At 43.2% G+C, this 27,816-nt stretch overlaps 1 protein-coding gene across 3 annotated transcripts in view; it reads left to right on the top strand.

The window, feature by feature from the left end:
* Positions 1-27,816, top strand: part of FAF1 (Fas associated factor 1) — a 305,232-nt gene that overhangs the window by 267,961 nt on the left and 9,455 nt on the right. For all 3 annotated transcript variants that reach the window (XM_075935955.2, XM_075935954.2, XM_075935956.2), the window contains 3 exons: positions 2,051-2,131; positions 3,336-3,413; positions 10,807-11,022. In XM_075935955.2, coding sequence (XP_075792070.1) covers positions 2,051-2,131; positions 3,336-3,413; positions 10,807-11,022 — 375 coding nt within the window. The remainder of the gene's footprint in view (positions 1-2,050; positions 2,132-3,335; positions 3,414-10,806; positions 11,023-27,816) is intronic.

Genomic DNA, 27,816 nt, shown 5'->3' with positions numbered 1-27,816 from the left:
TTTTATAACCCATCCTCCATGAAGAAGTTCACTGCCAAGAATAGGAGGAAATAAACAATAAGGAAAATGCTTGTAATTCATATCCAGAGTCTTAGAAAAGAACCTACAGTGTCAATCTTTTGGAAAGTTCTTCCTTCTTATCGAAAAGACATGATTTAGATCAAAGAGTACTATGCTGCGTTTGACATTTTGAAGAATTATTCAGTATTCTGTAAAATAAGTAATTGTTTGCTGTAAGTAAATAGATTTTTATCTTCAGCATAAATTGTTTGTGAACTTTGTTTCCTGTTGGCTTTTTCTTTGGCAGTTTTAAAATGCAAAATAAGAATCAATGCAGTATTTGCAGAACTTTGTTATTTGTGGTCAGAGTTTTAGTGGACAGTCTTTTACAAACTTGAAACCTGCCTTAGCTAACTTTTTGATGTGGATTAAATAATCTGATGGAATTACAGTTATGTTCTGGCCTCTTATTCTTCAGAGAAAAGAAAAAAGCGGAAGTTTGCACCTGACCTTTAGTTTTCCCCGAGGTAACTCTGGACTTTGGAGTGACCTTTGAAATTCAGTTAGTTTGATGTACCAAGTTGCAAAAATTGAAAGTTAAAAAGGTTCTGTCTGAAGCAAATGTTAGGGAGGTTTTCAAAATGCCTCTGCTCCTCCAGGCTGTCTATGGTTTATCTTCTCTGTCAGCTAGTCTATGATGATTCTTTCTCACAGTCCAAAGGTGTGTGTTGCTCTCCAAGAAGAGTAGGGATTAGTTTACCTCTCTAATCATTCTTTTACTTTCTCATTAGGTGGATCATCCTCTCCCCTCCCCCTTTCCATGGGTTTTCCTCTAGACTTTGTCCTTTGTGCCCCCTCCACTTCTCCCTTTACACCTTCTCTCTAGGTGCTTATATCCACACACATGGTTTTAACAACCATCTTTATGCTGATGACGTACCAATCTACCTTTCTGCTGATGAGCTATTTTCTTTCATTTGGTCTAGTATCTTGGCCTGTCTTTCTGACATCACTTTGTGCATATCCTGTCATTATCTTCAACTCAGCATGGCCAGAATTGAGCTCTTGACCTTTTCCCTCAAGTTTTCCCCTTGTCTCCCGTTTCCTGTATTGCCATGGAAATTTCCATGAAGTTTACAGGAACCGAGACTTGACATGTTGTGTGAGATTGAGGAAGAGAGTTTTTGGCTCTGTGGACAAAGAGCCAAGGCCGGATTTTAAAGACACAGTGTAAGAAAATGCAGCAAGATTTCGCAATGGCCTGAATACGTGGGTCCGTTGAAGGGGTCGAATCAAAGATGATCCCCAGGGCATGCAGGCCTGAGTGTCTGGGAGAACAATGGTGGTGTGCACAGTGCTGGAGGAAGGAAGGAGAGGGGAGGGCTCCTTTTCCTGATGCTTTCCTCCACATCTCTACTTCCATTTGAAGGAATTACAGTCCGTGTCTCCATGTAACTATCCATCCATGGGCCAGTTCTACAGCAGGTTCGTTACCAGCATGTCCCCCTCCTGTCTGTGCCATTAGATTGAGAGCCCTTCAGGGCAGGGTTTGACAATACCATTATGGTAATATTTAAAAATAATGAACTTGCAGTGGAACGTGTTCAAGGCAAAAGGATTTTTTATCTGAAGGCCCTTTTCTTGTAGGTTAAAACAGTGGAACTAGCCAGCACCTGATGCCAACTTCATTGGACAGAGAGCTGCAAATCCAGCCTCTGAAATATAAAATTTCCTGGGGACATCTTTCCCATACTGACCATTTATCGAAACACAGATAATTATACATGTGTACGGGCCCATTTGAACACTGCATTCAGGCAGATTATATTTGTGTGCTCGCTCACTCTCTCTCACTCACGCGCGCGCGGGTGCAAGCATGCATACACACACATGCATATCCTAAAGTTGCTCTTCCATCACTTTTGCAGGCCTCTGTTGCAAACAGAAGCAGAAGTAATACAACCAATTACTATTAAAACATTTGGTCTAACGATTTCCAGTGACTATAAAAGAAACATATTAATTATTTGCTGGATTCTTTTTATTTTAGGATGAACGTGAGGCCAGGGAGAATGTGAAGAGAGAACAGGACGAAGCTTACCGCATTTCACTAGAAGCTGATAGAGCAAAGGTGTGTCCCTAGCGAAGAATATCCTAGACGGCATTGGGAAGTAATTTTGTGAAACTGACCCAAGTGTGGAGGACTACACCACTTCCGCCCCATATGGAACTCTGCTCCTCTGCACACCAAGGAAAACCTCTCCTTACCAGCCACATAGGCCAAGATACAAAGCCACACTGCGGGCAAGCCAAGAGAGAGGCCACCGATTTGTATGTACATATATCCATTGGCCCCAGCGGCCCACACAACTGACATGTAGGGCCTGTGGTTGCAGTTCCTACCAAAAAAACTAGACTAGCAGCCTTGGGGCAGTGAGGCAGGCCTGCCCTGGGTTTGGGGAGGATCGCTTTGCTATCAGTTCTGCACTCCTCCCTCCTGGAGCCATGGGTACTCAGAGTGAGTTTCACCTTGTGCGACAACTTCTTCCTGGGTAGTTGCTTTTGCTCAGCACAAGTAGTTTAAGTAGCCAGAGTTTGCTCATGAAGCACGTGTTGTGTGTGTTGCACTGATGCGTATGTAAACAGTGTTTAGATTACTGTTCTCATTAGTATGCTTATATGTGGACTATTGAGGGCTGGGAAGCTCATGTGGTTTTATCGTATGGCACATGCACATATTGGCCAAAAGGCTTGACCAGAGTAACAACGCTCCCTTTGGCAATATGACTGAGAATCACTGCGGGGTTCATTTAATATTTGTAATGCTCTCTGTCAAGGGGCCTCTTTCCTGCCCTTGCAGAGAGATGAGTTGATTTAAGAGGCCTTTTCCATGTCTAATCACTGGATCTATGTACAAATATATCTATTTTGAATGAGAACCTGTGTAATCATTTGCAAAATTTGATACTGTTATTGAGGGGTTTGTGTTTTTCTCCTATCTGCAAGCGGGGTGAGGGAGAAGCATGCACCCACAAAAGAGCAAATGGGAAGGATACCACTTTTTTGTGGCATGCCTCCCTTTTTAGCATCCGTCTTTTAGAAGCTCCTCCTAGTCTGAGGCTGTATTAACTTGCACTGTTTCCAGCTGCGACAGTTGCACTTGGCCCCTTGTCTCTGGCAGGTCCACACAAACTTACCCTAGTAAAAAAGAAACATTTGAGGAGTGTTTTTTCCTTCATGTGGGTAGTGTAGTTTGCCACACAGGGCTCTCTAGGCAGTCCTGCTTAGCTATCGTTTGTATGTAAATGTGATTATGATTTCTTTCTCTTTAATAGAGGGAAGCACAAGAGAGAGAACAAGCGGAGCAATTTCGTTTGGAACAGATTCGAAAAGAACAGGAGGAAGAACGTGAGGTGGGACATGTTGCTTTTTGGGGTAACTTTTAGTGTTTGTGGTGGTGTGATACTTAAGTGCCTTCACTCAGAGCTAACTAAGGTTTTTGTGTGGACATGGCATATTTTTAATCTAACATTGATAACTTTTTTTTTATAGATCATTGTGTTCTATTGGATAAAGCATGGTTTATGACTTTTCCACTAATTATTGTTTCTTATGATCTTTTTCTCTTCCCCTATCTTTGAGCAAGTCTGAAGTGCTGTCTGCCTCAGTTTCCTCATTTGTTAGATGACCTATTTTCCTACCTCACAGGGGTCTCATGGGAGCTAACACCTCATATTTGATAAAGTGGGGGTTTGTGTGCATTCAGGTCTATTAGCACTGGGATCGCTGTACTAAACAATCATCACACCACTTGTGGAAGGGAAGTTAATATTATTGTCCTCATTTACACAGGGAGAATATTGAATCTGAGAAGTTAGGTGATTTGTCTATAGAATCATAAGAGTGTAAGACTGGCAGGGACCTCACTAGCTCATTTAGTCCAGTCCTCTGCATTCAAGGCAGGATTAAGCAATAACTGGACCATCCCTAGCAGGTGTTAATCTGTTCTTAAGAAGCTCCACAACCTCCCTAAGCAAACAGGTTGCATAATTGTATTCAGGGAATTAAGCAGTTTTTAAATTTTAAGATAAAACTAACCCAAAGCCCTCAAAAATTCCAGTTACTTTCTTTGTACTATAATATATTTTTTAAATGGCTAATGAGATTGATACAAAAACTTTTTTTAAAGAAAAGAAACCTTTAGTCTCTGACTGAGACCTTAAATGTCAAAGTTTGTCCCCTCAAAATCCAGGTAACAATGAAAATTCAAAAACCCTGTTATATTAATGATGAAAACTCTTCGTTGTGATTAAATATACTGGCTGCCAGATAAGTTAAATATCAGAAGAATTAGGTGTAAAAAGAGTAAAGCAAGATGAGTGAGTTTAAATCTTCAGCATACTTCTCTCAAAGTTCACTGCTAATGAGACATATACATGTTTTAAGATATATACATGTATTATGCCTCAGAGCCACTGTTGTATTCACAAATCCACATCAATGAAGTACAGGCACTAGTTCTTGCTGAACCAATAGCTAATCAATTATTACACCCATTCAAGTGCAAGAGCCACCAAAATCCCAACTCTGTCAGAGACATTGATGCATACTTGAGCACAGACCCAAACTGACCCTCTCCTGGAAAAATTTTTGTTAATTTGTAAGATCTGAGCCATCAATCCAGGTGTGTTCCATTCCCTTAGTCTGAGTGGATGGAAGTAGTAAATGCGTCGATAGCTCTCATCACCATGTTCCTTTGACAGGTACCCCTACCTCCATTTCCGATCTGGCGCCATGTTGAAACATGGCGACTAAGATATCAGCTTTCCAGGGCTAGTGTGAGGGCCTGGAAGTTAAGGGGTGAGTAAGGAGCAAGGGTCTGAAGGTAAAAGAGGCAAGGTGGAGAAAGGGGCATGAAAAACTGAATAAAAGTAAACTAATTAAATGAAAGAGAATGGAATAGAAGGCTTTTAGAGTTGGCCAGAGCAGCAGTGGGGGTGCCTAGGGAGCTACAGTCCAAGGTAGAGGACTTTTGATAAGCAGAAGCTTTTCGCGACCAACACAGACGAGGTCCTGCACAGCAGCAAGGATTCGCGAACCAACTCTGAACGCTCAGCATCTATACGCTGCCGTATCGACAGAAGCGATATACACATACAACAGGAACAGCGACAGTTACTAAAACCGCATGCAGCAGAAGCTCTATGAGTATAACTGGCCCAGACAATAACCCCAGAGGAAGCGCCCACCTCAGTGACATTCCTTTGGCTCCCAGGTGGCTTAAATAGCAGATGTGAATCTTTGGTCGAGGCTGTGCCCAACCTCCCCATCCATCGAGTGCCAACAAGCCAGCACCATCTTTTCACCCACAGGCGGCATCCCTTTTTCCACCATTGGGACTCCATAACATCAGACCAGTGGGTGCTAGAAATCATCTGAACAGGATATTTCATCCCCTTTACTTCACTTCCCCCACCCTTCCTCCTACCCCATCCCTCTTCAGGGACTCCTCCCACGAAATTCCTCTCAGACAAGAAATCAATCCTCTCCTTCACCTAGGAGCAATAGAGAAGATTCCCAACCCATATCGGGGAAGGGGATTTTATTCCAAATATTTCCTGACCCAGAAGCGCACAAGGGGCTGGAGACATATACTGGATCTCTGCAAACCAAACAAATTCCTATGAGAGCAGCGATTCAGGATGGTCATGTTGGCTTTGATCATTCTGGCACTGGACGAGGAGGACTGGTCCGCAGCCCTCGACCTACAAGATGCTTATTTTCACGTCATCATACACCAATCCCACAGATGTTACCTCCTCTTTACTGTGGGAAAAGACCACTTTCAGTAGAGTCCTACCCTTCAGCCTATCCTCTGCCCCCAGGTCTTTTCAAAGGTCCTTGAGGTAACGACAGTCTACCTTCAACAGCAGGGGGGGTCGTGATTTTTCCCTACCTAGACGACTGCCTCATAAAGAGCCAGTCTCACACAGAAACAGCCAGTATGGTCTTGAGGACCAGGCACCTGTTCAGTAGTCTAGGTCTCCTAATAAACTAACAGAAATCAACTCGTGATCCCACTCAGGGGATAGAGTTCATTGGGCTCATCTCAACTCATTATCTGCCCGAGATTATCTCCCACACCACTGTTTCACCACACTATGGGATCTTGTAGCCATACTATCCATGAGCCCTTCCACTATGGTACTCGCCTGTCTGCAGCTGTTGAGCCGTATGGCCACCACCACTTACATCGTTCAATATGCATGCCTTCACTTCCACGCCCTGCAACACCGAGTAGCATTGGTTTACAAGCTGCCTTGTTATCTGTTGCACACGCAAATTACCATCCCCAAGAAGGTGCTGTACTCTCTCAAATGGTGGACATTACCCCACAATCTTTTAGCAGGGATTCCCTTCCACTATCCCGAACCAACAGTACAGATCACAACAGCTGCTCCCTGCTAGGCAAGGGGCTCGCACCTGCTCTAGCACACTGCGCAGGGCAGGTGGTTGCCACACAAAACCATGCTACATATCAACCTTCTCGAACTCAGAGACATGAGAATCGTGTGCAGATACTTTGCTCCCACCGTTACCAGTCGTGTCGTTCACATACTCACGGACTGTATGACAACCATGTTTTATATCAACAGGCAGGGTGGGACCCGTTCCCAATCCCTCTGTGCGGAAGTGATCCACCTTTGGAACTGGTCCATCCGTCATGGGGTCACACCCTGACAACATCGTATTTACTTGGGATAAACAGTGTCAAAGCAGATGCTCTGAGTCACAACTTTTTTATCTATCACGAATGGGAATTGCATCCAATGGCGCTTGCCTCTGTCTTCCATCGCTGGGGCTATCCGTCAATAGATGCAGCCCATGGCAATGCCAAGTGCCCTTGCTTCTGTTCTCAGGCAGGACTGGGCGATGCATCGCAGGGTCCCATCCGCTGGAAAGAACCTCTACACTACACCTTCCCACCCACTCCACTCATCCCCAAAATCCTGCACAAGATCCGATCTGACAAAGCTCGAGTCATCTTGATAGCTCCATCTTGGTCCAGGCAGATCTGGTTCCCATACCTTTATCACATGTCTATCGAAAGGCCTCATCCACTTCCACTCCATCACGACCTCTTCTCCCAGAATGAAGGCAAATTACTTCACTCCCAACCTGGACTCATACCCTTCATGCATGGCTCCTGTCTGGTTCCACGGATCTGAATCCCTGTGCTCAAAACAAGTGAGAACCATTCTCCTACACAGCAGGAAGCCATCCACCAGAGCCACTTACCTACAGAAACGGAAACTGCACTTCTCCTGGTGTCAACAAACGCAAGGTGACCCTCACAACACACCACCTCATTGGGTCCTTGACTGTATATACCATCTGAAGACCAGGGGCTTATCCATTTCCTCCGTCAAGGTGCATTTGGCAGCAATAACGGCCTTTCACGAGCAAGTATACGGATCATTGGTCTTTGTACATCCCATAACCAGGAGATTCTTAAAAGGTCTCCAGAACCTCTACCCTCCGCACAGGACTCCAGCGCTCTCCTGGGACTTGAACTTAGCTTTAGATTGCCTTATGAGACCCCCTTTTGAGCCCATAGTGACATGTCCATTCCCATTCCTTCTAACAAAGGTGCTGTTCTTCACAGCCAATACCTCAGCAAGGAGGGTTAGCGAGATAGGAGCATTGATGGCTAGACCACCCTATACGGTCTTTCCCAAGGACACAGTAACCTTACAACTGCATCCAGCATTTTTACCCAAAGTCAACACGTCATTTCATATCAATGAGCCCATAGTCTTATTAACATTCTTTCCGAAGCCTCATGCATCCCTAGGACATTTGCCGGGCTCTAGCCTTTTATATAGACAGGACTCAGGCCTTCCACATGTTTCCACGTCTTTTCATATCTATTGCAGAACATTCAAAGGGCACACCAATTTCAGCCCAACATATCTCTAAATGGATATCATGCACACTGCGATGCCATTCCCTCCACAATAAGCCATTGACCGCCCCACCAAAGACACACTCCACCAGTGCTACTGCAATCTCTATGGCTTTCCTAACCAATGTGGCCCTTAAAGACATTTATCGAGCAGCTACTTGGTCATCTGACCACACCTTTAGCATGTATCTTCGCAGTAGTATATCTGCATCCCTGTGGAATGTGTTTGTTTGCTAATGTTATGTATTTATGTAACCCAACATACTTTCTCATCTTTTTTGTTCATTAATGAATGTTTTTATCTGACTCTTCTTTTTGCAGACATTTGAAATCTGGCATTATGTTTTTATTTAATTTTCCAGATGATTAAAGGCTATGGAACCTGGTTTAAATTGAATCCTTTCCTTGCTTTTTCCTTTGTTGTTTTTTGTTTGTGTTTTCTGCCCTCAGCTGGCTTTTTAAATGTATATTTGGTGACATTTCAGTATTGTGTACTTTTCTGATATACGGAAAAATTGCATTATACAACTGCAAAAAAATAAAGTTGGTAACCAACTCAATTTTTTATTCTCTAAAATAAACTTGAGGGGCAGATTGTGTCAGCGGTTCACCTGGCGCACATCCCTCAGACCAGGAGAAATGCATCCAAGAACCTGAAATATTTAAGTGCTTCTAGAAACTTTTAAACCATGTTATATTGTGAAGAGTTCATTTAGTCAGAACTAGAGATATGATAGTGTAGTCAATTGACTGGTTAACCTATAAGCTTTTGCTTATAGGTTAACTCTGTAGACTACATGCATTTTCTCTTCCCCACCCCACCAGCTACAATTTTTTAGCAGGCTGTCCAGCAGCCTTTCTCAGTCCTGGCTTGCAGTGGGTCTGCGACCTACCCCCACTGTGGCTCTGCATTTAAAGTGTTGTTAGGCACTGAGCCCAGGCTCAGTTCCAGCTCATGCCAGGTACAGGAGCTCAGACCCCACCCCTGGACAGGGGCTGCTGCCACCCCTGTAGCAGAAGCAGCAGCATGGGGTGACAGGCAGCCAGTCCACAAGGGGAGCTGGTTTTTAAATTGGCTACCCTTGTGCACCAACTCCTGTCTGGCACCCCACACTGGTGCCTCTGTATCAGAGGCAGCAGCACAAAGTGACGGGGTTCTTTGGGAGTGGGACTAGAGTGCTGCCGGCCCCAACCCCAGGGATTATCAAATAGTCGAGTAAACGATAAGATATCATGAGGTTTAACTGATATTTAACATCCCTAGTCAGAACTACAGTATTAAGTGTTTTGCATGGGTTGCTCAATCTTTTCTCTACATTCTACTGTAGAATTCGCTATATTCTTAACTCCTGTTGTTACCACTGATCAAGAATGAGAGTTAAGATAAAAGACTATTAGAGGGAAACTAGAGAAGTATTGCAGAAAATAGGAATGTGAGAATTCTGTTGTGAATAATTAACGGGTTGCATTCTGTAAAGTTATTAGCAATTGAACTCACGTAAACCAGTATTGTAGCAGCAACAGCAGTAAGACTGTTGAGAAAGTGCCTTGCTTACACACTAATTACATGAATTAGAAGATATTTTCTTTCTCTCCTTAAAAGTAATTGTGCACACATAGAAACAATAATTCCCTTCCGTTGCATTGTGCTTGCTACCCTACCTTTACTAATACAATGGCCTTTTGGAAACTGTTGTTTTTACATAAAAGCAGCAAAACCAGTTCACGATTCAACCTATACCTGGGCTTTCTTGTTTTAATACAAACTGCAATAATGAAAAGAATAAGATCTGTTTGCTTAGCCAAACAAAAGAGATTTTAACAATGCTGTTTACTAACACTCCCCATGTTCAAGTATACGGATTACCTATAGTCTGTTGTTCCGGAACGGTGTTTGCTTACATAAGGGGCTTTATGTTCAGTTCCATATATTTGAAATCTGGCTATTGATCTATTCACATATTGAACATCCTTTTTTACCAACAAAATTCAGCTTGCTTATTCAGATCCAAGAGTTGCTAATGTTACTCAGCTCATAATTGTTTTCTAACTTGGTTCACTAGTGTGGCATATCCATTGTATAGTGTCATTTTATGTGGAAGCCTTGGAGACTGGTTACTTTGGGGAGCTAGGTATTCTTTGCACAAAGAAAAGAGCTTTAATGAGCTACTGTTGTTTATTTTTCTGTAATATAATTGATTGAGTTCAGTAAATAATGTAGCATCTGTTATTATACTATGTGGGGAAATGTCAAAACAGAAAGATAGCAAGCAGGTGGTTGAGAAAGGAAAGAAAGAAAATGAAATAGAATCTATTTAATTATATTATTTAAAATGTAATCTTATAGCAGACGCAACAAATGAACTTGAGCCATAAGGATGTTAAAAAATCTTGTGGATTCAGGGAAGGAAGAGGTTCCTTAGTATCAAATAGTCCAGTGTTATGCCTAGGAGTACAGTTTGAAAACCAAGAGTATTTACAAAAATAAAAAGAGTTAATGGCTTCAATTTGTACCCTTTAAGAAAGCAATTGAGCACTTGACAGTTATTCTCTCAATCAGAATTGTTGATATCTTTCTGTCAAACAGTTAAATTACCCATTGCCATCATGCAATAAACTGTAGATTTAATTATGTGTTCTATAAGGAGGATTTCTTTTAATTAATTGTCTGGTGGGCTGTTATTAAGAAGTGCAAAAAAATGTTTTTTTCATTGAGACACAAAGCACCATTAAAGTTCTGGAGCCATGGGACACCTTGTGGAGTTCTAGCATGAAAATGGAAAAGCTCCTGCCCCTAAGTAGTTAAAATTGAAGCTAAATCATCCTTTTTCTTTCCTCAGGCTATCAGACTATCTCTAGAGCAGTCTTTGCCTCCAGAACCAAAAAAAGAGAGCACTGAATCAGTCAGTAAACTGCGTATCCGAACACCCAGCGGAGAGTTCTTTGAGCGGCGTTTCCTGGCCAGCAGTAAGCTGCAGGTTGTCTTTGATTTTGTAGCTTCCAAGGGATTCCCTTGGGAAGAGTTCAAGCTGCTGGGCACCTTTCCAAGGAGAGATGTAAGTAAACATCCCTTTTGTGAATGTTGTAGTTGTTCATTGTATGTATCAAAACAGCATGTATGTCACAACATGAAAGATGAAGGTTGGCTTGGTATGTTATCACATGGTCAAGCTTGATGATACAAAGCAAATCAGGAGCTAACATGGGAGTCCTAGGACATGTTATTTAAAAAGCTGTATCAGAAAATCCAGACTTTCAGGCCATGTCTATGCTACAGATAAGATCAAAACAGCCACAGTTGATCTTCTGGGAGTTTGAATTAGTGGATCTAGTGAAGACACGCTAATTCGAGGCCAGTAGTCCTGCTCCTACGAGGAGTAAGGGAACTCAAAGGGAGAGTGTGATCCCATTGACTTCCCGCAGTGTGGTCAGCACCAAAATTCAACTTAAGATACTTCAACTTAAGCTACGCAATTAATGTAGCTGAAGTTGCGTATCTTAATTTGAACTTATCCCCTATTGTAGTCCATGGGTCAGTGACATAGGGGCAAAAAACCTAATTTCTTAAGCAAAAAACATAAAGGATCAAAGACAGTGAGGACTGAACACTCCCCTCCAAAAACTGAATTTAACCCGAAAACTTTATTCCCTGATTTAAAAGAAAGTAAAACCCCTCTTGCTTAGCATAACACTCCCAAAGCTCATTTGGTGAGCAGCATTTCATCTTCTCTCCTGAATATAAAGTTCTTCTTCGAGTGGTTGCTCATGTCCATTCGAAGTAGGTGTGCGCGCGCCGCATGCACCACGTCTTCCGGAGTGTTTTCCCTAGCGGTACCCGTAGCGCCGGCGGGGAGCCCCCTGGAGTGGCGCCGCCATGGTGGGGCATAAGTACCCCTGCCAGCGCTGTCCCACCTCAGTTCCTTCTTACCGCCCTGTTGGTCGTTGGAGTGTCTCTCTCTCTCTCTCTCTCTCTATCTGTTTAGGCTTAGATAGTTAATGGTTCCCGTTTCTCACATTGTAAATAGTTTGTGTAGTTAGTTAGTTAGGTTTTTTGGTTTTGCTCCTTCCCCCCTTGGGGGTAAGGAATGCCAGCGCCACAAGGCTTCAAGGCATGTGCTGACTGTGGGAAGTTTATGCCCAGGGGCGACCCACACGACAGCTGCCTTAAGTGTCTGGGTGAGGCTCATCTGGCAATTGCCTGCAAAATTTGCAAGTCTTTCAAGCCCCGTACGAGGAAAGAGTTTCCCGCTTGAAGCTTCTCCTTATGGAGACGGCGCTTCAACCGGTACCGCCGGACCAGCCTGCGGTGCACAGCACACTGGCCTCCACGCGCGAGGCCGCACACCGGCCATCGACGTCGAGATCCCGGCACTGGTCTCACTCTTCGCCATCTAAGAGGGTGAAGAAGTCCCAGGGCAGGTCTCCTTCTAAAAAGCCAACGTCAGCTGGACACCGCAGCGGCAGTTCACTGCTGCGTTTCCCCTCCGGTGCACCGTCGGCACCAAGGGAGCCTGGTGAGCCCTGGTCGCCTACCCTCTCATCATCCGTCTACGCCGGACACCTTTGAAGTGGCACAGGACCTAATCAGTCTTACGACCTTCCCGCCGTCGTTGGTCGACTCGGACGGGTCGAGGTCGCCCCCGTTGGAGGCTGTGGTTGCCGCCTTTCTGCGCAATCGAGGGGTACACGTGTTCCTGTACCTCGACAATTGGCTAATCCGTGGTCGCTCGTACGAGCAGGTAGAAGCTCATGTATCACTCATAAGAGCTCTCTTCCTAAGGTTAGGGCTCATGATAAATGTCGAGAAGTCATCTCTGACCCCCTCCCAGAGCATAGAGTTTGTGGGAGCCCTCCTTGATGCGAAGGTGGCAAGAGCGTTCCTGCCCCACAGCAGGTTCCTCTCCATAGTGGAGCTGATCTCAGGGCTAATTCGGTTCCCCATTACGACACCTTGGGTCTGCTCCAGGCTCCTGGGCCATATGGCGGCATGCACTTACACGGTGCGACATGCCAGGATGAGGATGAGACCTCTGCAGGAGTGGTTGGCGAAGGTCTTCTGCCAGTCCAAGGGTCTATGGGACTCCATAGTCACAGTGCCCCCGGACATTCTGGACTCCCTACTCTGGTGGACCCAGGAATCCGTGGTGTGCAGTGGGGTTCCCTTCAACGCCCCTCTCCCCTCGCTGACGCTGGTCACCGATGCGTCCGACCTGTAATGGGGTGTACACCTTGGGTGCTACAGAACTCAGGGCCTCTGGTCCCTTTCTGAACGGTCCCTGCACATCAACGTCCGGGAACTGCGGGCGGTGAGGAGGGCCTGCGAAGCGTTCCTGCCGAGGCTCTCCCACCGCTCCATCCTGGTGCGTATGGACAACACTGCAGCGGTTTTCTACCTCAACAAGCAGGGTGGGGCGCGCTCGCCACCCCTATGCAAGGAGGCCCTTCGTCTCTGGCACCTGTCTTGGGCGTCCCGGAGAGGAGTACACCTGTCTTCGGCCCCTATTCCAACTATTCTCGACTATCTCTTTCAACTCCGTTCTAATGGCCTGTCCTTTTCTTCTATTAAAGACCATGTGGCATCTCTCTCCGCCTTCCATGTTGGTACGGCAGGAGCCTCTCTTTTTTCTAACCAGGTGGTTAAAAGATTTCTTACTGGTTTGAAGAAATTGTACCCCTCGGTGAGGGCCCCATACCCTGCCTGGAACCTCAACCTGGTCTTTCACAGGCTTATGTCCCCTCCTTTCGAGCCATTGGCTACGTGTTCATTGAAGCACCTTTCATTGAAGGTTGCTTTCATAGTAGCCATTACGTCTGCTAGAAGGGTATCAGAGCCGCCCTACCTTGTTTTTTCGCATGATAACGTAAGGCTATGACCTCATCCGGCCTTCCTCCCGAAGGTGGTTTCTCCTTTTCACCTGTCTCAGGAGATTTATTTACCGGTGTTCTTCCCTAAACCACACGTCTTCCCTAAGGAGCGCGTTCTACACTCCCTGGATGCCAAGCGAGCGCTGGCATTCTATATTGACCAAACCAAGCCCTTCCATAAATCCCAACAGTTGTTCGTTGCGTTTGGGGATAGGGGGAAAGGTTCACCTATTTCTACGCAAAGGTTATCAAGATGGGTGGTACAATGTATAGCAGAGTGTTATCAACTGGCTGGTAAAACCCCACCCAGAGTGAAGGCACACTCTACCAGGGCGCAGGCATCCTCCGTAGCCTTTGGTGCCCAGGTACCAATCACAGAAATTTGCAGGGCAGCCACCTGGTCTTCCCTTCACACTATGCGCTACCTCAATAGGCCAGGGAGGATGCAAGGGTGGGCTCTGCAGTCCTCGAATCTGTGATGTAAATATATAGGTCGGGTTGTCTTTGTTCTGGATTGGTGACTTGTCACTGTTTAATTGTTCAAATAAATCTGTTTATTGTTCACCTTCCTTTATGACTCTGGTGCTATGACTGTTCCGACCCCTCCTCTATGGGGTTAGCTTGGTAATCACCTACTTCGAATGGACATGAGCAACCACTCGAAGAAGAAAAGAACGGTTACTTACCTGTAACTGTTGTTCTTCGAGATGTGTTGCTCATGTCCATTCGACTCCCACCCTACCTCCCCTTCGTCGGAGTATCTGGCAAGAAGGAACTGAGGTGGGACAGCGCCGGCAGGGGTACTTATGCCCCGCCATGGTGGCGCCACTCCAGGGGGCGCCCCGTCGGCGCTACGGGTACCGCTAGGGAAAACACTCCGGAAGACGTGGTGCACGTGGCGCGCACACCTACTTCGAATGGACATGAGCAACACTTCTCGAAGAACAACAGTTACAGGTAAGTAACCATTCTTTTCTCTTCAGATTGGTATTCTGCTCCTCCTGTCGATGGCCATTTTTCTTGACATAATGTGTGATAGGAGTAGGGAGTGTGTCAAACTTTACAGGAGTTATCAGGTACTTTACTACGCTTATTCCTAATAAATATTCATCTATCCCTTAATTAAGTCATGGAACCAAGTAAATAGCCATTTGTAATTCCTGCCTAAATTTTCTTCTTTTGGAGTGTATAAAAAAACGACTTGTACACATCATATCTGGGGTGAGTGACAGTCATTATAGGCCGTAGTAACTCCCTGATCTTCAAGTTTGCTATTTTATCAGTGATTAAACTTGCTGGATGGATGCTGGTCACTAGAGCTTTTCTGAAACTAGATTTCTTTGAAAGTGTTCCTTTTCTGTTGCCTGCTGCATTATAACTCAGGCTTTGTTTATAGCATAGTTGTTGTTATTACCAAAATAAAAGATAATAGGCCCAATCTTTGCCTCCAGCTGAGCTGCGATCAGTGCAAAATGTGAGGCTGGGAAGGAGTCCAAAGATAGCAGCACCAATTAGTTACGTCAGCCACCCAAGGGTGGGGCTCGGCAGCATACCAGCTATGCACCCCATATGCTGCGATAGTGGGGAGTTCAGCTCTGTCCCCCAGGGATTGCCTATTCTGGGAAATCCTCAAGCAGCTGATCAAGCTTCTTTATGTCCTTCCTGCACCATGAGAGCTCAGTGTGCGGGACACTCTGCTACCTGCACTCTCGCCGCCTCTTCTGCAGAAAGTTCACTCAGGATAGGACTCGGCTTGAGCGTTTGCCGTGCTATTTTGTAACAACCATCTGTTGCTTCGGGATTAGTATCTAGTTTGTACAATTCATCTTAAATTACAACCCGCCCAAAAAGCTGTAGAAATATTTGTACTTCACAAGCATAGTCTCTTGAGGGCAGGGTTGATTTATGAGGATTGTGACGTACCTACAAATCCCATTCACAGTTATCTGGAGGCTTATGTGAGCCTTGTCTTAAAGGCAGAAAAACTGATTTCTAATCAGAGAACCTATCAGAAGAGACAGTTAAGAAATATTGAAAATACATAGATGCACTTTATTTTGACAGCTTCAGAGGGGGAGCCGAGTTAGTCTTTAAAGTGCTATCGACTATTTGTTGTTTTTTAAGTTTATCCTGTACAGACTAACAAAACATGTAGATGGTATCATGAGCTTTCGTGGGCACAGCCCACTTCTTCAGATGAAGATGGCGTTTATAACTGCTGGGGAAGAGAAGCAGATTTGAAGTGGGGAAATGCCTTCTAGTCCCATAATTCTCAGCAGCCCCCTCCACCTGTTAAGCCTGCAAACCACAACCCATGCACAGGTTACAGTAATTACTCGTTTAACACGTGCCCGCTTAACACGTTTTCACAAAAGCACGATTTTTTTTTTAGGGAATGTTTTTTGAATAACACGACCATCCTCAAAATAACACGAAAGTAATCAAGTGGCAGACTACTTCGTGCAGTGGTATAAGTTGGCAGAAACAGTAGTAATACGCATGAGCGGATGAATACATGTGGTCACAGTGCTCCTCCGCTCACTCACGTGTTTATCTTGGTGTTTTAACAAACTGTGGCGTCTTGTGTTGCTAGTTATGTTGTATTGCTAGATATCTAAGGCTGACATTGATGACCCACCACCAACAAAAAATTGACTTTGCCACCACCACCTGAAATGCAACCCCCACCTTTTCCATTATTTTTAATGGAAAAATTGAACCCGCATTGCACGTTTTCGCTAAGCATGAACATTTTCAGAAACACATATATAGTGTTAAATGAGGAATTACTATATATCAACCTACTAGCAGTTCCATAAAGGGGTGTACCAAAGAATGACATTCAACCGCCCTGAAATCGGTGGGGAGAAGAAATGTTAAGGGGCAAACCAGTTAGAGCACTTTGCGGTGTTCAGATCCTTCCCCTCCGCTTCTTCTCACCAGTCAGTGATCTAAGTCCTGCTCCCTTTTCCCTTCAAGCCCCACTACAGCATGAACCCCAAGGAGGTAAGGGGTCCCATTACATGAAACAGATTAATATGCCTCTGACCCCCCCAAAATCCCACAATGGCATCTTCAATATGAGACTTTCCAGTGCTCAAGAACAGCAGCCTCATTAAATGGAGAAAAATACACTTCCCAGTACAGACAAAATTAAGCAGTGTGCCTAGCTCCAGGGAGTGCCTTTTAATTACAAAGTAGGAGCCCTGTTAGCTTGGCAGTCCTCTCATTAGAAGAGACTAGACATCAGTGACTTTATTGTAACTTTCAAATAATGATAAAATTGATAGATCTCTCTGGATTTTTCAGAGTAAAAAGTGCTACATAAAATAATAGAGTATGATGACTGATAAAGGACCTGATTTCCTGATTGATTCAGGAAACTTGATTTCTATTTTCACATCTGCTACTGATTCAGTCGTGTGACCTTGGGAAAGTCACTTAATTTCTCTGCCTCGGGGCTGGCTAGATTTGCAGGCCAAAAGAGAAGGCAAGTTTGAGTGGCAGTAGAAAGGCTGATTTAAAATAATCTTAAAGGAAGCAAACATGGTAAACTGGGTGGCCTTTTATCAGTCTCATGCAGTGTTCCCTGAGCACTTGGACAGCCACCCAGGAGAGAATCATGTGCCACCCAGCTGATTAGCAGAGCACTCACAGCCATCTATACCATGTGTTTCTACTGGTGGTGCACATCTGCACTTGCTTTGGTGCACATAAAATTTATTCTGCACATAAATGGAAAAATTAGAAGGAACACTAGTCTAGTGTATATGGTAAAATATTTCAATTTATGAATTTAGAACATCAGCCTCTAATTCCTTGCTATGTATTTCTTGTCAAGTTGCAGTTTGCATGTAGAACTGTGGTTCTGAGGGATTTCTTCTATAAGGGTGGAAGAGCGAGGGATGGGGATAAATTTTTCCACCTTTTAATGTGAAAGAGTTGTATTTATCTGAAAAACGTAAATGACAAATCCCTAAAAACAGTATAAATGCCATACATTGGGTGCCATTGAAAAGTTCTATCAGTTTCAGATATTCTAGTGGTTCTAACAGACTTTCCCATTTTAAAAATAGGGACTGTCTCTGGAACTAATAGACTCAAGCCAGTGGAACTTGGAATGTGCCCACTGTGCTTGTTAACACGGTTAGTATATTTGCTGGCCATCTACAGAATAAGCAAAAAATACCTTGTATTGCTTATTCTGGACATGACTGAACATCTGAACACTAATCAAACACAACATGATTTATGAAGTTGGATAGCTATGAATTGTACAGGTCACACATCATTCGCAGTGGTGTGGAATTTTGCCCAGGATCAGATATTAGACCATTAATTTTATTAAATTATTACTGAGCCTTTATCCAGTCTGAATTAATGATCCCCAAATTAAAGCACTTGCTATTTCAGCAATTACTGTCATGATGGAAGATAGATAAACAACTGGGAACAATCCACTGTCGCTAATTCCAATACTTCACCTATCTTTTGACATACAAGGTGATCGTCCAGTTTGCAAACCCCTCTGGCTTGCTCTAATTTTGCCATAAAATAGAGAATAGGAGCCATTTTTCGTCGTACAGTACTTTGAAATGACACCCTTAGGCTACATACATCTACACTGTAGTACTATTTTGGGATATAGGAGGTATCCCCAAATACTATTCTGCGTCTTTTGAGTGCGCCCATTATTTCGAAATATAACAGGCTTGCTATTCTGATGTCCCTATAGACTAATTCCACAAGGAGTAAGGGACATTTTGGAATAGCGATTTATTTCATAAGTGCTGTATAGACAGCGACAAATTTTGAAATAAGCTATTTCAAAATTAATTTGAAATAAGCTACACAATTTGTATAGCTCAAATTGCATAGCTTATTTCGAGCTCTGGGTGCAGTGTAGACACACCCTAAGGGCTCATCTAGACTACAGTAACGTGTCAAAAGAGGATATGCAAATTCTGTGGGAATTTGCATATCTTCTTCTGATCTCACTTTCAAAGGCACAGCTTTTGAGGAAGAGTGGCTTTTCGAAAAAGGGGAGAGGTTTGCTGAAAAAAAGCATCCAGACTACTTTCATTTCCTGCAGAATTTGCATATCCTCTTCTGACAGTTTAACGTAGTCGAGATGAGCCCTTAGTGTCCCTAGTTAGAAAATGGAGTTAATCACACCGACCTCCTTTGCCATGTGCTTTGAGATGTACTGATGAAAAGTATGGTGGTGGGGTCAGCGTTATTTATAAAGGTGGAAATATCAATGAGGTTTTCACTGGGGACATTTCTTTAAATGTAAATTTTCAAAAAAGCCCTTTTAGTCCTTCTCTCTTACTGTGTAGCATGAATTTCAAATTGAATTTGCTGTGAAATTTATAGGATGTGAGTTGCATCATGCACTGAAGTTGAAGTATGTCTATACTTTTGCGTATCCATCTCCACAGGGTACCTGAAGCTCTGCAGATAGTGTTCTCCGTAGAGACTTGTGTAACTATTATGTCGGCAATGCATTTATGCTGAGCTTAGCCATGTTTAATATGTCTGGTAAAATGCAAGTTCTGGAGTCGCTGGCATTTAGCCTATTGGCTATGTTGCTTTCCTTGCCACAGTACACTAGATAACAAGTGCATGGTCACAGTATATTTGCTCCCTGCATTCCAGGAATGCTGTTTTCTCTTCTGAACCACATAAGTACATCCACATGTGCCTCACAAGTGGTTGCAATGATGATGATACACTACGCTAAACCAAAATATTTTTCATTGCATTTGAGAAACAAATGTGGTGTTTGTCTGTGATACAACATCCATAATTCATTGCATGGAAATGTGTGATCAGACATGAGTGTAATTTCTGGCACTTGTGCATGTGCAATTTGCTGCTTAGTTTAGCGATTAGGTATATGTGAATCCTCATTCAATGAGGATAAGGCTTCAATTCATATTTGTGTGATTAATTAGGTTACATCTTGGAACTTAGCTTTCGAACATTTTCCCTTCTCATGCTAAAAAGAAGCACTCACATTTTAGTATAAATGAAGGCATTTCAACTTTATTTTTCTATCATCTTAATGAACTTTGGGAATCCTAATTCACCTTCCGATTTTTCTGGCCAAGGAGGAGTTGGAGTCATACAAATAGGAAACATTCCATTTCTTCTATTCATTTTACTGCTATTCTCAAAAGAACAAAGAATGTTCACCCGTGCAGCTGAAAGAATATTCTAGCCTGAGTCTGAAGTAGCATGTGCAGAATCCCATTAACTGCTAATTAACTTTACTCCATCTAAACATGTAATCGTATTTTCAGTGGAACCAAAGTGAGGAGCAATCTCAAAATGTCTGCCATGTTACAGGTCTTCCAACTTCAAACAAGCCTTATGCACTTTAAGCTACATTGTTCCTGTATTTAAATGCTGTGCATAGTTAGTCCCCTGTGACACTCTCAGGTACGTGGACCATGTGTCTATCCCTATCACAGATTTTTGGGGCATATAAAATGAGGTTATCAGATGGCTTTATTTTTATAAGGTCAAAGTGCTTCATTTGACTTCATTTTTTCAGCTTTTATAAAGAATAACAAAAGTTAAAACAATAAAGATGAAATTCGGGACTTTGACCTTGTCAAAATGAAGCTCTCTGATAATTTTCATTGAAAATGTTGACAAAATTGATGCATTCTTGTGACACATTTTGATTTTGTCTAATTAGCATTTTCTGATGGAAAACTGTTGAGGACATTTTCAACCACATGTACAAAATGCTCTTTTTAACACCCTCAGTTCAGATGTCCCAACCAAATATTGTTGAAATACTTTCACGTCTCCAGTAAATAAAAATTCATTAGTTCTATATTCCTGTTGTTTACACAGATATCCTTGGCTAACTTAAAGTCGGTATCATAACCCTACTGTAAATACAAACTTCCACATGAGTAAATACACAGATTAACCTTTTCTAGACACTACTTGTTGTTTAAAAACAGCAGTAACATTCCAAAGCATTTAAGCACACGCAGTGACTTGTTACCAGGACTTCCTCATTGACTATTGCTGTCCTTCCGCTGACACTGAGTGAATACCAACCACCTTTTTTCCTTCAGTATTGCAGTCCATGGCAAAGTGGATGCCAAGCTGTATTTCACATCAGTGAACTTGGCTGCTTAGTGGATTCCTGACGAATACCTGTGAAAGTTTTTTTTTTTTTTTTTTTTTTTTTTTCTGGTCACATAAATAGTTTGTGTAGAAATAAATGTCTGTATTATGAATACACACTTAACCTGCTGATTACAATACTGTGTGTACTATGAATGTAGTTCTATGCAGTTTTTTCATTAGATGCATGTGCAAAGGCTATCTGTATATAAACAGACCTCTTTAAAGGACGGGGATGTTCTTTTGGTATTTGAGGTGTAATGTGCTTGTTGGCTTTTGTGCAGCCTACATGTTACGTTTTTATGGTTCCTGCCAAGAATCCCTTCACTTCCTACTGAAATGCAGCCACCTCTTGCATGTTAACACAGCAGCTATTTAATAACACTGCAAGAAGCAGAGCAAGCCCCAGAGACATGAGTGTGCTCTTTCAGCAGTACTCACTTACCTTTTGGCCTTTTCTATGAGCCCTTTTCCAGATTGAAAGCCTTCCGGGTACCCTCAGTGATAGTCTGCCAAGAATGCAAGCTCCCAGATCCACCCAGTGCCTGGTATGCTATCACTTCTTCCCATGGAGAAGTCTGCAGAAGTCTTCCTGAGGCCTTTGTGCATCTTACAAAGCAGGCTTTTCATGACATGTTAGATCAGGAAGTGAAGGATACCATATCCAATTGACACTACAGGGGGCAGTTTAAGTAAACAGCATGGATTTATCCAGATTGGAATTTGGCCAGAATCTCAGAATTAACAGCCTGTGCTTGCAAAAGTGCTATGGCATCTTTAATCACTAACCAGAATGTTCCTGACTGTAGTTTTTCATCAGATTTGAAATACAGCGCCCCATAGCACCATGGAGGGGCATTGGAAAACCTTTGCACATTCTCTGTTTACAAGTTTCCTCTGGAAATCAAAATTAAACCTTGCAGTTATTTCTGCCCTCTATTTCCACCAATCTAAACCATTTATTTTAGAGTGTCTTTTGCAGTGAACTGGACACTTAAGCTTTTTACTTATTGTATCTGGAAGCCTTAGTAAGCTTAAGGCTTCTACAGTATTTCACATTTATTTATCTGAGCTGTGGCTTAGGATCAGGTGGCAGTTAAGTCACTTAAGGTTATTCAAATGCATCTAAAATGTTGCTTAATAATTCAGAACCAGTTTGCTCTGTTTAGAATGTTAAGATTGTTTAAATCCTTTTAATTAGCCAATTCCAGCAACAGTTTGAAGAAATGAGGGAGAGGATGGAGGGAGGTAGTTCATCCACTCAAAATACGTGCTGATCAGGATTTCAATAGGTGTAAGGCCAGGCTGTTCCTGAGCATTGCATAGGGGTACAAACTAGGGCAGAGATCACCATCCTTCCTATGCATCTTACATCCCCTCCAAGGACCAGGCATGTGCATAAGCCCTTGGCTCCTCCAGGAGCAGTGACCCTCAGTGCCTGTTGTGATGGAAACCATGCCAAAGGAGGCAAGGCCATATACCTCGCTGCACAAATCAGCATATATCGCCAGTAGCAAAGAGGCAAGCACATCACCTCTTCCTATGGGATGGTGTAAGATGCACCCCTCCCCTGGGAGCTTGGTGCTTCAAGAGAGTTTGAATAGCACTGTCCGGTCCAGAGCTACTCCTGCCTTCAAGGAACAGTGTAGCTCATTAGATAGTGTGTTGCCCTCAGAAAGACCTAGGTCCAAGAGCATCTTCAGGATTTAGCTTCCCCTGTAGCACTCTGGTACTGAGCAGCACTGTCGAAGCTTCAGTGAGGCCTACTGACCTGCACACGTAGACCAGATCTATACTAGACCCAGAAGGTAGGCTTAAGGTATGGAATTCCAGCTACGTAAATAACCTAGCTAGAGTCGACGTACCTTAAGCCAAGCTTGGCACCATCTCCATAGCAGGAGATTGATGGGACCAAACATTCCTGTCAACTTCTCTTACTCCTTGCGCATCAAGGAGTACCAGCACCAGGCAGGGGCACCCTCTGCATTCGTTGTAGCAGAACCAACTAAACTGAACACCAGAAGATTGATCTCTGGCATGGTAAGTATAGATGTGTCCTTAATTACTGAGCTATAGCAGCATATTTGGCTGTGTTGATAGAGACAGAGGATTCATGGTGTAAAAAGCTAAAATGACAGCTCAAGTCAAATGTTACTTCACTGAGATTATGCTCGTTTCACTGGATAATAGCTAGGACTGGGATTCTTCACTGCCCAACAGTATGCAGGCTACTGTTACTGGAGATCATACTCTAGCATCAAGGGGCTAAGCCATGAAACAAAAAATCAAGCCATAAGGAAAACTAACAAATAGGTGTGGGCCCAGTATTGGATCTATTTTAAAGTTATCTGAGGAGGCACATCTTCTGGATTTCAAATGTATTTTTAAATTCACATTACTCCGTTGCTGAATTTTATATGTTATATATATAAATAAATGTTGGGCTAATTCTGTAGTCCTAGTTAATTAACAAAGTGTTCACAGAACTATGCTAATATTGCTGATGGTTCTGGAGCACAAACAAGTCATTAAAATAAACTTTAAAAGTTATCTTAATTTCAAGCTCCAGGACATAAATCGGTGTTTTCCCAGTACAAAAGGAAAAAATCATCTAGAGAAATAAATATTTTTGTCAACTTTTAAAAGTTTAAAAGTTTTGTCAACTTCTACAACTCTTTCATTGTATTACATGGTTAATGGTGCATTTCCTCTTTGTCATGATTTCTGCAAGTTGAGAGGAAATGTAATTTGATATGTGATCCATGTAATCTCTTCAGTAGTTTTTAATCATTTATAATTCTTATTATGTACAATAGTAACTGGGTTTTTTTTAACATCATTTAAAACCCAGCTTAAGCAGAGGCCTATGGGTACTAAATTCAGGTGAACAGGGCAATTTATAATCATGGTCTGAACATTCAAATTGGTGTTCAATTCATGTTACTCTGATGGTTTTATGCATTTTAATGGTTCTGTTGCTCACAAAGCATGAGATGCAGCCTCTTCCAGCATGAATCTGCAAAGACAGTGGGTGAAATTCTGGCCCCATTGAAGTCAATGGCAAAACTGCTAGAGTATCTTGATAACTCCTATTACTAAAAAGTTACATCCCAATTTTCCATAGTTAGAATTGTTGAGAGTGAATGTTGGAATGATCCTGGCTTTTCTGCAAAAATTAACATTTTCTTCCTGGAAAATAAAATTGACTAGAGCAGTTCAGGCTTGATGTTCTGGCATCAGAACCACGGATGTTCCTGGACCACAGAGCCCAGGGACAGAGAGATTTGGCAGCAGGACCGGGAGCATGATGGGGAGGCTGGCAACTCAGTTGGGAGTCACTGGCGGGGGGCAGGCAGGAGAGGGGGGTGCTCTTGCAGTTGCCAGGAAGCCCCAGCCCTGGCAGCCGTGTTGCTCCAACCCCAGTGGCTGGGGCCAGAGCCTAAGGGCAACAGGACCTGGCACAGCCTGAAGCAGCTGGCCGCAGAGAAGGGTGGTGGCTAGGAAGCCAGTAGTAGGGGACCACTCCTGGTCCAGCAAATCCCCTCATTGCCAGACCAGAGAAGTTCAATCTGTAGCTTATTTCAGGAGAAGTTTAAGCCAGGCCAGTGAACAAAAGGTACATTGTATCTGTAGACTAACAGATTTATTGGAGCATTAGTCTATAAGGTGCCACAGGACTTCTCGTTGTTCTTGCAGATTCAGACTAACACAGCTACCCCTCAGATACTTATATCTGTAGTATCAAAATACTCCAGAAAAAGCCTTGGTAACATGAAAACATTAAAAATGCTTTGTCTAGACTAGAAATAAACTAGAACGTTAAATGATCTCTTGCCGTTTTGGTAATGGGGTAAGTGAATACATCCAACTAAATGGCAAAAACAGTCCTGGGAATGTTACTGATTCCACACAGGCTTTCATGCAGTGCTCACCTCTAGTCTGTCTGACACTAGTCTTTGAACTTGCGTTTAAATATCCTTTGGGATTTTTATTCAGTCATTATATCGGGGTGCCAATAGCCTCCACTGGGCAAGGTGAGGGGGCCAGCTCCATGCTCGCAGAAGGGGTGGGGGCCGATGGCAGCCAGCCCTCAGTGCTGCCCAAGGCGTGGTGTGCCCTCTCCCCCACAGCTCGTAGCTGCCCAGAGTGAAAAGTCCTCCTGCAGCAATTTAAAAGGCCAAAGGCTTCAGCTGCCACTGTTGCTACTGTGGTGGTAGCCGGAGCCCCAGACTCCTTTGAGATGCCAGGCCCCAGGATAACTGTCCCCTCTGCTCTTCTCTCCCCCTCTCTCCCCCCTCCCCCCCGTCAAGCCTGATCATAATTAAGTGCATATAAATCTCATTACTGACTGGTACTTTCTCACCTGACAATCTACATCTGTGTTTCTTAACCTTTTTTTATAAAGTACCCCCTTTAAAAAAAAAAAAAAAAGAATTGTAAGTACCCCCAGTACCTAGAGTTTTCAGACACGCACACAAAGTTTCTACCATCACAACACATTTGTTTAAACAACTTAATCATAGCCGGGCGGGCGATGAAATTTTTGGTTGTAAAAAGTACAAAAATAATAAAGCGCTGTAAACTTAAAACAAAAATTCAGTTTTCTCCAAATTTTACTTGTGTTGACGTACCCCTCAGACTTCTCTCGAGTACTCCTAAGGGTACTTGTACCACTGGTTGAGAAACACTGATCTACATCTAGAAGTCTGTGCAGAACCCTATATGTTACTAAGAGTGTCATCTGGTGGAGTCTTGATTGCATAGTCATCAGGTTTGTTTAGCTCCTGGTCGAAACTTCCATGACACAAGGGAGTTCTCTCTTTCCCCTCCTCCTTCCTGAAAGAAAATGAGGATTTGACTTGGGTGCAAGTGAAAGTATTGGAGGAGTGCAGAATGGTGTTCATCCTCCCAAAAGGGAGGGTAGAGCACACACTGAGCCTCAGTATACCCTGGGGGCTGAAGCAGAGCAACATTCCTGTCTTTCTAATGACCGCCTTCTTTTCTAATTGCTGGGGAGGGGGCGACAGGGAATCTTGGCTGTCGCAAATGAGGAGAAGTAATGAGATTATGTGAAGAAAAGGTTGGCATATATTGAAGCATTAGGGGAAAAACTATTTTTACACCGTTGGACATTCCTTCCTAAGGATTGATGAAAGCCTTAAAACCCTGTATAGACCAGCTCTCCGTCTATACTTTTAATCATTGTCTCAGGGAGAGCCAACAAGATAAGAGAAGTCTTATGTCCTGCTGTCCTTCCCACACAAAAAAGGCAGTAATTAAATTCACTGGGGGTCTATCTTAGCTTGTAAAAGAAAGGAAATATTATTTTTATGAATTATTATCCAAAATTACCCTTTCTCTAAAGATCTTACAATCTAAAAAAGCCAAATAGACACAACATGTTAGCAAAGTAGTCAAAATGGTGATTGGTCACATCTTGAAAGCTCCTTTGTACGATTGTTTTGTTTATTGTGGGTGGGGCTGGTTGCACCACCTAATGCTAAGGTTGTCCAACCTGTTTTCAAATGCTTATAACTTTACTAATCTTCTGACTGCTCAGGCTGAAATTTTCCATGTTGGGAGTCTGCCTCAGGCTGATTTTTCTGGAAAATTTCAGCCAAATGGTTCAACCCTTTCCAAGGACAAGACTAAGAAAAAGACATTGTTTTGCACATGTGAACATTTTCTGGTGATCTTTTTTTAAAAGAGCTTTAATGCCTACATGTTGTCAGTGACGTACCTTTCTTTTGCTGTTCCTGTGACAGTCTGCCAAAATGTGGCCAAGTTATAAGCCTTTTAAAAATTGCAGTTGACTTGTACTCCATAGAGATTTGTTTTAGCAATGAGAATGATTCCATGACTGTCACTCTGTCTGTGTATCACTCAGAAGCCTGGAATGCTGCTGAATCATTGTGAAGCAATGGGAACAGCTATAAGTTTGTCTGTGATCGTTTTTTGTTCAGACTATCACCAGGTTCAGTCACCACTAGGATGTGTAATCTGTTACTGTCCAATTTTTAACCTTAGCCATTTGACTTTACACCCATGGCATGTACAGACACAGCAAGGCATGTATGTATGCCATGCAAAGTGTCCTAAACCATTGTGATATCAGAGGTAACTCAACAAATCACCATCCATGCTCCACAGTTAATTTACATGCAGCAATTTAATTAGTTGTGAGGGAAATGGTACAGATGGTGGAATACTTGGCCCAGCTGCTCTATTGTTAAATTCCCTGAAGACTGTATCTACACTGTGCTTGCGCCAGCCTGGAGCTAGAAGGGGCCAAGTCCAAGTGCCTAATCCATGTCTACATTGCCAGCTAAATCAGCTCTATGGCAATTGATGCAGCAGTGTCGATTTAGCAGGTCTGGTGAAGACACACTAAGTCAATAGGAGAGCACTTTCCCGTCAACATCTGTACTCCCATCTCCCTGAGAAATGGAAGCTATAGCATCTCCCATTAACATACATCTGCACTGTGCTAAGACAACCTAAATGACATTGACCTCAGTTATGTCATTTATGTAACTGAAACTAGCATAACTTAGATTGATTTACAGCATTAGTGAAGCCTGAGATCTGCCTGTAGATGGTCTTGCCTGTGCTGTCAATGACACCCCTGGCAGGTTTACAGGAGGATACTGCCAAATTCTAAAGCGAAAGGGACAAGGCTGGACCAGCTTGGGGAATTAGATTGGGAAAAGAAGTATGGGGAAAGGTAGAAAGACTGGGACTGGAGTTTGCCTGGTGGAGGAGGGAAGCTAGGACTGGTGGTTGGGTTGGGAGGGGAATTGGGATTGCTCCAGCAAGAGAACTGGGACTGGGTAAGA

This window comes from Pelodiscus sinensis, chromosome 9, assembly GCF_052426305.1.
Source record: "Pelodiscus sinensis isolate ZL-2025 chromosome 9, ASM5242630v1, whole genome shotgun sequence".
In the NCBI taxonomy this organism is placed as follows: domain Eukaryota; kingdom Metazoa; phylum Chordata; order Testudines; family Trionychidae; genus Pelodiscus; species Pelodiscus sinensis.
Note: the sequence above shows the minus strand (reverse complement) of the source record. Positions and strands in the feature narration are given on the sequence as shown.